At 51.2% G+C, this 10,000-nt stretch overlaps 1 protein-coding gene across 1 annotated transcript in view; it reads left to right on the top strand.

Moving 5' to 3' along the window:
* lrguk (leucine-rich repeats and guanylate kinase domain containing) overlaps positions 1–10,000 on the top strand; it is a gene marked incomplete at both ends in the record, with an annotated part of 22,835 nt that overhangs the window by 8,120 nt on the left and 4,715 nt on the right. Inside the window, 10 exons of the mRNA XM_079755974.1 lie at positions 478–626; positions 1,103–1,178; positions 1,430–1,516; positions 2,056–2,162; positions 2,849–2,968; positions 4,723–4,819; positions 6,693–6,806; positions 8,232–8,433; positions 9,302–9,339; positions 9,648–9,740. Coding sequence (XP_079612100.1) covers positions 478–626; positions 1,103–1,178; positions 1,430–1,516; positions 2,056–2,162; positions 2,849–2,968; positions 4,723–4,819; positions 6,693–6,806; positions 8,232–8,433; positions 9,302–9,339; positions 9,648–9,740 — 1,083 coding nt within the window. The remainder of the gene's footprint in view (positions 1–477; positions 627–1,102; positions 1,179–1,429; positions 1,517–2,055; positions 2,163–2,848; positions 2,969–4,722; positions 4,820–6,692; positions 6,807–8,231; positions 8,434–9,301; positions 9,340–9,647; positions 9,741–10,000) is intronic.

Raw genomic sequence — 10,000 nt, 5'->3', positions numbered from 1 at the left:
GGGGGAGAGGAGGGGGGAGTAAGGGAGGGAAGGGGGAGGAGGATGTGCGGAGGTGTGGATCCGGCGTGCGGCGCGGCGCCCGTGGCAGCTGCTGGCCCGTGATGTCATCACCTGTCAGCACGCTGCTCAGCGCGAGCTGAGGGGGGACCATGGGGACCTTCAGTTCACTTTGATTAGTTGCATCCAATTAGGGTGGATGTGGGATGTGTGTGTGTGTGTGTGTGTTTCCATACCAGTGTATTCATATTGCATCAGTAGCCATTGTAGCTATGTCCTGTAATATAACTTTATTGTCCATATGCACGTGTACAGAAACCTGTGTTCAGCCCGGATCAGACTCAATAATAAAAATAATAATAATACAATAAAAACCAACATGGCAAACACAGACCACAAACATGTGGTCTAGTTTCAAAACACAACATGTACTGTATAACATGTCTTCAGTAACATGTCACGTGTGCTGTCACGCGCCAGAGGGGTAACCAGCTGGAGGCGGTCGAAGGCCTGGAGGGCTTGAGGTGCCTGGAGGTCCTGGACCTGTCCCAGAACGGGATCAGCAGTCTGTCTGGACTGAAGCACCTGCACCTCCTCTGCTCAGTCAACCTGGAGTCTAACCTGGTACCGTAAAGCCCCGCAGGAAGTAGTCCCGGAACAGAGAGGAATATTAGAGGAAAGGGTAGAAGAACACAGGTGTTCTGAGCAGAAGATCGGGCTTGATCAACCGCTGTAGAATTGTAATTGTCTTTTATTATTTACTCGCTTTCTGCCCCCAATCAGAGTAATGTATCTCACTTTAAATATATGACATGCATATAGCTGGTGGGAGTCCCTTTTGAGCACTTTCCCAATACTGATATGATACTAAATGATCATTAAGAGTTATGACGCTTAATGGAATAGAGAATGTGTTTTTAGATATATTTCATACATTCTTTGTATTTTTTACTCTTTAACTTTTTTAAATACTTCATGGTGTGACATCAAACTTGTCTGGATTTAATAAAGTAAGATTTTATCCTACTTCACCCTGTTTAAATTACCAAATGACATATTATATAAATAATATGTGTGTGTGTTTAATTGTTTTTTTAAAGATCAGTGAAATTAAGGAGGCCACCCACATCCACGACCTGTCCCTGCTGAGCACCCTCAACATCCAGAAGAACCCGGTACAGGTGAACCCCTTCATGATGACACCGCTGTGTTCGCACTCCTCCCCCCCACTCTGTATCCACCACCTTGAATGATGCACAGCGACGCACCTTCCTGTAATCGCTCCTCAAAGCCCCTCTGAAAGGGTCGCCCTGGCAACCGGCCAGAGTGACCAATTGACCATTGCATGTTTTTTTGTTTTTTCTCGGTAATGGTCAGTAATGGCAGCCTTGCTGAAGTGAAGTTTAAGCGGTGTGATGATTGTGATTGGCAGGAGCAGGAAGACTACCGGCTGTCCGTCATCTTCCTCCTCCAGCGTCTGACCAGGCTAGACCTGCAGAAGGTCACGGCCGAGGAGAAGGTAGGGCTGCAGACCAAAAGGAAGTCCTGCACTGAGGTTCCCCACGACAGCCTGCATCAGGATGGGAGACTACCTGCAGCGAGAGCAGGTCCTCAGGTTCAGGGTAGAGTTAGTAATGGCCACAGCGGCGGTTTGTTGTTCTCACTATGTAACTTTTCTCCTGGAGCTATGTACTCCATAAAGAAATCTCTGTACTAGAAAGTTTCTCAATAATAAAATGTGCCCCGTCTAATCAGTCAATCATTCCAGGGATTTATTCTGTGAACCATTTTATGCTGGTCCAAATTCAGAAAATGATATAGCTATAGCTCGCTGAAACTCCTCCATCCGCCAGCAGAGGTTGTTACTGGAAAGGCGTCCATAGTGCAGGTTTAACATATCATTCCCGTTGTGTTCAGTTATACTGAGTCTATCTATATGATCACAAACCCATGGAGATTATCTCTTGATTGAACACCGTGCTCCATCAAGACGCTGGCATCGTTGGTCTTGTGTTTCTCAGCAGTGCGTGCCGTAACACTGTGTCTGTGACCTCCCAGGTGTCCTCGGTGAATAAGTACGACCCCCCTCCGGAGGTAGTGGCGGCCAGAGATCACATGACCCACCTGGTGTACCAGCTGATGCAGCCTCAGGTCCTTTACGATAGGTTGGTTACGGAATAATGTAAAGTTCCTCACATCCTCACTTTTGATTGGCTTTGAGTTAATGGCCTCCATTGTCAGCCATCTTGAGATTTATTTTATGTTCTTTTTCATCGCACTCAAGACCTCCTTGTAAATTATTCTCCTTTCCATATAAAGATAATAGATTGATTCTGCAGGTGTTTCTCAGAGAAATCGTCCATATGGGCCCCTTTTACAAAGCCTAATGCAACTCATTTGTCATGCAGATGAATCTGCATTTTCCCAGAACTGTGTCTGTTGTGCTGCAATGTGTCCCCCTAGTGAAAGAATAATGAAACGTATGCATCGGTAATTAGGCAACGTAACGACATTCATCATGACCCAGACCCCGCTGCCAGGATAATGGGGGCATCATTCTCTACTGCTCCTGGTGCTTTTATAGACTATGAGTCAGAGCGGGTAAGAGACGACAGCAGCAGCCTGTGGATCGTTCCGCTCTGGTCCCATACTCACTACGTTATTAGCATAATAGAACCATCACAAAATAACATTTCCATTGTTTGACGGTTATCCTACCTTATGCCCATGAAGCATTTGCTACGCAACATTACCGAGTTATGCGTGCACTCATCTAAGCATTTTGTGTGTGTGTGTGTGTGTGTGTGTGTGTGTGTGTGTGTGTGTGTGTGTGTGTGTGTGTGTCCAACAGTACGCTGCCCAGCGTGGACTCCCCTTACCCCATGCTGGTGCTGACGGGACCCCAGGCCTGTGGGAAGAGAGAGCTCGCCCACAGACTCTGCCAGGACTTCAGCGACTACTTTGCTTATGGGTACCACTGGTACACTGTATGGCTGCACTGGGAGACTGTATGGCTGCACTGGTACACTGTATGGCTGCACTGGGAGACTGTATGGCTGCACTGGGAGACTGTTTGGCTACACTGGGAGACTGTATGGCTGCACTGGGAGACTGTATGGCTGCACTGGGAGACTGTATGGCTGCACTGGGAGACTGTATGGCTGCACTGGGAGACTGTATGGCTGCACTGGGAGACTGTATGGCTGCACTGGGAGACTGTATGGCTGCACTGGGAGACTGTATGGCTGCACTGGGAGACTGTATGGCTGCACTGGGAGACTGTATGGCTGCACTGGGAGACTGTATGGCTGCACTGGGAGACTGTATGGCTGCACTGGGAGACTGTATGGCTGCACTGGGAGACTGTATGGCTGCACTGGTACACTGTATGGCTGCACTGGGAGACTGTATGGCTGCACTGGGAGACTGTATGGCTGCACTGGGAGACTGTATGGCTGCACTGGGAGACTGTATGGCTGCACTGGGAGACTGTATGGCTGCACTGGGAGACTGTATGGCTGCACTGGGAGACTGTATGGCTGCACTGGGAGACTGTATGGCTGCACTGGGAGACTGTATGGCTGCACTGGGAGACTGTATGGCTGCACTGGGAGACTGTATGGCTGCACTGGTACACTGTATGGCTGCACTGGGAGACTGTATGGCTGCACTGGGAGACTGTATGGCTGCACTGGGAGACTGTATGGCTGCACTGGGAGACTGTATGGCTGCACTGGGAGACTGTATGGCTGCACTGGTACACTGTATGGCTGCACTGGGAGACTGTTTGGCTGCACTGGGAGACTGTTTGGCTGCACTGGGAGACTGTTTGGCTGCACTGGGAGACTGTATGGCTGCACTGGGAGACTGTATGGCTGCACTGGGAGACTGTATGGCTGCACTGGGAGACTGTATGGCTGCACTGGGAGACTGTATGGCTGCACTGGGAGACTGTATGGCTGCACTGGGAGACTGTATGGCTGTACTGGGAGACTGTATGGCTGCACTGGGAGACTGTATGGCTGCACTGGGAGACTGTATGGCTGCACTGGGAGACTGTTTGGCTGCACTGGTTCATCCTTTGTTTTCAACTATTTGTGGGGGACAAATCCATTTCATTTTGTTAGGAAGACAGTGTTTATGGTAATGTTCTGATGAACATTACTGTTATATTTATACATACATATGGGACTCACAAAACGATCGGTGAGGTCGTCTAGACAACGTTTTACACAAAGAAGACACACACACACACACATACACACAATCTGAACCACTAAATCAGTTTCCTGGTTGAAGGAGAGATCCAAAGGCATGGATGTACAACAAGAACATTTGAAGCAAACCTACATCTGTTGGGGGGGGGGGGTCCTTCATCGTCTCCATGTCCCCCCCCCTCACCCCTACAAACCCTCAGCCCTTCATTTCTTGCAGGCCCTGTAAATATTTGAAATAGTTTTCCCTCATAAATTATATGACTGGTTGCCTTGCACACAATTTCCAGATGTGTGTGTGTTTGTAGTTGTAGATGTGTGTGTGTTTGTTGGTGTAGATGTGTGTGTGTTAGTGTGTTTGTTAGTGTATATGTGTGTTTGTGTGTGTTTGTTAGTGTGGATGTGTGTTTGTTGGCGTGTGTATGATTTTGTGGTTGTAGATGTGTGTGTGTGTGTGTTTTTTTGGATCAGTATTCAGTGTGTTTTTGTGTGTTTGTGTGAACCCTGACAGCACCTGCCACACAACTAGAGGGCCCTACTATGGAGAAGAGGACGGCAGCGACTACCATTTTGTCAGCGAGGAAGAATTTCTCCACATGATTCACATGGTAGGCCGTGGTGGGGTGGTCATCAGTGCCTCTGTATGTCATGTGGCCGGCTAGTCCGGGTAGTTCAACTCCTTAACAAAAGGTTCCGGGTTCGAACCCCAATGTGCTGTGGGCCTCCGTGAGCACGATGCCTCCCCTCAGCCTCCGAACGGCACGCACAGAAACATTGAGAGTAGGAGGCTCAGGATGCAGCGTCTGACAGATCAATAAGCAGCACTAACCCAGCCCACTTCAAAGTCCTCTGATGGAAACGGATGAACCATCCGGAGAACAGTGACATGAATCAAACCCCTCCGTGAGATATGTGGGTGCTGGGGTCCCTGAAGGGCTTTGAAGGCGGGGGGGTGTGGGGTGCCTTTGTTCCCCCCCGCCCTGTCTGTGGAGCCGCTGTGATAGGTGCGCTGGTGATGACAGGTGATGGATGGGTAAGGGCTGTGATTTATCGACGTGAGGTCGTTTGATTTCCCCGAGAGCGCCGCCCTGCCCGGACCCCCCTCCCCTAGCCCCGTAGCCCTTCCCCGTCCCCCCTCCCGCCGTCCGCCCCGCTTTACTGCCAACAGGTGCTGCTGTAAGGGAAGAGGATACTCCCAACTTTCTCTTTCTTCGTTTTGCTCCTTCTCCTTAAGCTCATCCCTCTTTAATCTCCTTTTATCACCCCCCCCCCTCCCACCTCTTTCCCACATATTGTTCCCATCTCCCACCTCCTCTTCCGCATAGTTTGACAACCCGCTCCCGGAGCGTGGCTCCCGGAGCGTGGCTCCCGGAGCGTGGCTCCCGGAGCGTGGCCCCTGACACGTGCGGTCGTGTGGCGGCGTAATCCCCCCCCATCCCAGCGCCTCTTGCTGTGGCTGCTGTTGCTGTCCCACATTAACCGCAATCAGCCTCGGCTCCCTGCGTATTCCAGTGTTTCATTGGGCCATAAAGAAAACACTCAACACTGAGGAGGGGGTGTGGCCCTGGGATTACAGGGTTGAGTGGTTGCCGGGGAACGCGTCGTCGCCACGGGGACGGCGATACGATAAAAATCAAGGCTCAAATCGAAATGATGGGAGTCAGACTGTTTCTCATTGCTTAATGACTCGTGACAAGGACAAAGGTTTTGTCGTTCAAACTGTGAATAGATAAATCGATGTGAGTATGGGATCACCCCAACGCAGAGACTGCACCGTGTGTTCACGGTCACACACAAACGCTAGTTGTTGCGTGTGCGTCCCCCGACACGCAACGGTGTCAACACTTGCTGCGCTGAGATCGTGGGGACACACAGAGTCTGTACTCTCTGTGTGTCCCCACGATGTACCGGCAGGCTGCCAAGCAGGACGTGTTGATGACCGGGTAGGAGACAGACGTCTGTCTGTGATTGGCTCAGAGCAAACTGGTTAGTGGACGAAAAGTTAAACCTTTCCAAAGAGTCTCCCAAATCGCTCAGTGTTGCTAGTTTCCAAAGAGGCCGATGCTTTCGTTTGGGTAAACGCCCAGAGTCACTCAGAGTTATGGACAGCGAACATTTACATCCATGTAACGCCCAAGCTGCCTGAGGAGACCCTAAACCTCAGGTCAAAGGTCAAGTGTCAGCAAAGTGGGGAGGTCAAAAGGTGTGCCCCCAGGTGGCGTTAAGAGGTGGGTTCCCTGACCGAACAAGCAGCGGTCGCACGTCAAACAAGGCGTCTCCTGTTTTTCTCTTACGACATTCCCAAAGCGTGTGTTTGGCTTAATGCGCTGAGCGTAAAGGCAGTGGGACCAGCGGGCGGCGCCCTCGCTGCCTGACTGACGCTCAGCGCTGTTGTTCTCTCTGTCCCCCCCGGCCTGTTGTTCTCCCTGTCCCCCCCGGCCTGTTGTTCTCTCTGTCCCCCCGGGCCTGCCCGGCCCCCAGGGTGAGTTTGTGCAGACCATGCAGTACGGAGGCCATCGCTACGGCCTGAGCCGCGGCGCCATCGAGGAGGTGGCAAGGGAAGGGCTGGCCTGCTGCGTGCACATGGAGCTGGAGGTACGCGCGCACACACACACACACACACACACACACACACACACACACACACACACACACACACACACACACACACACACACATACTCACTAACCACTAAATCACTGTCCTGGTTGAAGGAGGAAAGCTCCAGGAGAGTGTTTTTTATGGTTTCTAAGGCATTGTAGCAAACACCAAAAAAACTAAGGCTCAGACCAGCCAAAAGAACAAAGACAGAAATAAGTATTATCTCTGAGCCTTATTCAGCACAGGAAGCAGCTGCGAGCTTCCTGCGTCTGCTCTGCGCTCGCCCCCATATATACTAAACATACTTTCCAGAGTTCTCTAACAGTTAATTGTTGACCCGGGCCCGCCCCCTTTACTGCAATGATTGCGTAATAACCACCACACTTTTTATTTTGCACCATGCGCACACAACACGTCCAGCTCTTGGCACTCGGCAGCGAGAAGGAGCATATGGTCGTCCAGGATCTCACGCCTCTTCATCACTGCTTACGCAGACGGTTCACATGAGGTACCTGCCTCCTCCTCCAGAACAGACTCCTCTCCAGGCAGAATAGAATCCAATCCTTCACGGTATCCTCTGTTATCAGACGGCCGGGTGCTGTCTCCCGTCTATCCCTCATTGTCGTGATCGCTGAGTCGTGTGGAGCTCGGTTTCCAGCCTCCATTTACATGCAAATACATTTTACTGGAAGAAAGCAAAAGCAGGGAGGAAGAGAACAGCGTAATGGTTGGAGGAGACCTTTAAAGGCGCTATTCTTGCTTGAGTGATATCGCACTGTTCTTTTATTTTGGTCATTAGCAGGTAGTGTTTGCCCACAGGCTGCTGTTGATGTTATTAGCGGTTGAAATGTTTACTAGACGCAGAGGAAATGTAGTGTATACACAAGGTGAATGTTTGGTATTGAGTCTTAAAGCTGCTGTCAGTAAGATTCAAGGGTTTTAATGAGACTGAGCTGAAGAGAGCACGATGTTGAACCTAAACCACCAAAACAAACGTCTGTTTCCTCCCGGCATCGGTCTGAGAAGTGTTTCACCTCACGCATCTGTGATTGACATGATTAAAAACTGCAGACTTTCACAGCCAACAGGCTCTGCACCCAGTGGCGCAGAGCCTGTTGGCAAGATGGATCTCCTACCAATCAGGGAAAAGAGGCCCTGATTGGCCACAGAGCATTTCAATATCTCACAGCTGATGGAGGGCTGTGGCACTTCCAACAAATATGGCTCAAACAACAACAACAGTAACCTTAAACCTCCCACACAGCAGCTCTAAGCCCCCTGGCTCCTCCCTCTTAACCCCCCCCTGACCCTGGCTCCTCCCCCCTGACCCCGGCTCCTCCCCCCTGACCCCGGCTCCTCCCCCCTGACCCTGGCTCCTCCCCCCTGACCTTGTCCCCCCCCCCCCCCCCCCCCCCCCAGGGCGTGCTGAGCCTGAAGAAGAGCAGCTTCGAGCCGCGCTACGTGCTTCTGATCCCGACGCACGCGGAGCGCTACAGCCAGAGCCTGAAGGGGCGGGGCCTCTACAGCCACGCCCAGATCCAGGCGGCCGCCGCCCGCATCCAGCTCTACGGCGCCACCAACAGGGACCGCCCCGGCTTCTTCGACAACGTCATCCCCTGTGGTACGACCCACACCCAACACCTCCACCCACAGCCACCACCTCCGCCCGCTGCTACTGGATAAACCCCTCTCTTGTTATGGATGGGAGCTAGCTGGTTTTTATTGTGCAAATTGCTCAGCGCCAGTCAGCGTTTAAGTGCTCGCTATCGTTGCTAATTCAATTCCATTCGACCGCCATGTGTGTGTGTGTGTGTGTGTGTGTGTGTGTGTGTGTTGTCAAATCTTCATTACTTTACTGTGAATGTGTAAACACTTTGGCTCACACAGCACTGCGCGTACAGCAGCGCGCCTCTGTAATTGGTTTTGTCGGTTACTTAATGCGTAGCCATTCAGTGTAATACATCTCCCAAGACAAACAGGGGGAAAAAGTTAGTGATTTGAATGTCACGCTACGTCAATACGGTTCTGCTTCCAAACCCCCGGGGGGGCCAAGAGCACACTGCCTAGCTCCTTCAAGTTAGCCACTTTAGTTAAATTCACTGCTCTCTTCCACCCACATCAATACAACTTCTCCACCCCCGGCCTAATTATCGCGTGTATTAGCCGACATTAGCCTAGCGAGCGGCTGAGTGTTTATCATTGCTTTTCTGAAAGCCGCGCACCACAGACATGCTAGCTGTTGGCTCGATGGAATGGATTGTACGGGGAGCGCGCCAGACCTCAGTTAGCTTCTCTTCCTTAGTGTGCGCAGCGCTAGCACTAGCACTAGCACTAGCACTAGCACTAGCACTAGCACTAGCGCACACGGGCTGTCATCCCCATAACTTACTTTCATTAAAATGAGACAGAGACTTATTGACTACTTTCACGAGCCACTGGGTTTACTGTAGACTTTTTGTGTGCGTGCGTGCTTGCGTGCGCGTGTGTAGATGACCAGGAAGAGGCGTACAGCATCCTGAGGAAGGTGGTGAAGGATTACCTGGGAGAGGACGACCAGGAAGACAGTGATCGCAGTGACTTCCGAGATCAACCCTCCACAGGTAGACGCACGCACGCACGCAAGCACGCATGAAATTTAATTTGCTTGTTTATTTTTTAAAGTTTTCATGGCTCCTGTGTGTGTGTGTGTGTGTGTGTGTGTGTGTGTGTGTGTGTGTGTGTGTGTGTGTGTGTGTGTGTGTGTGCGTCATCGTATCGCCTAGCCCTCTCTGCCATTGGACGAAGGGTGTCCCACCTCTGGCCACCGTGACCAATCAGTGTCAGACACTGAGCTAGGTTCCACCCCCCGTGCTGGAGCTGTTGGACCCCTCTTGTAGAAACTACCTGAACAAACTTCAGGACGAGCTGAGCCCCCAGAAGACGTCCGTGGTAAGGACCCCCCTTGTTGGACCACCCGGTCTGGGTGGTCAGGCCATCGTCTCCCCTTGCTTTGTTCTTTCGGGAACATAACAGGCGTACTCGATAGAGGCAGTGTTTTAGTCTCCGATAACACATTGTTGTACTTTTACACAACACTCCCTGACCATTCACAGTTCTCCGGCCGCCCAAACTTTCACAAACTCTTTGCTGCCTTTACTACAAAATACTTCAGTGTTACTGCTGCTGTTTACATTTGTGGTGAGACTACG

The sequence above is a fragment of the Pollachius pollachius genome (assembly GCF_949987615.1).
Source record: "Pollachius pollachius genome assembly, chromosome: 18".
NCBI lineage: Eukaryota > Metazoa > Chordata > Actinopteri > Gadiformes > Gadidae > Pollachius > Pollachius pollachius.
The sequence above is the reverse complement of the archived record's forward strand: the minus strand, read 5'-3'. Positions and strand labels throughout refer to the sequence as shown.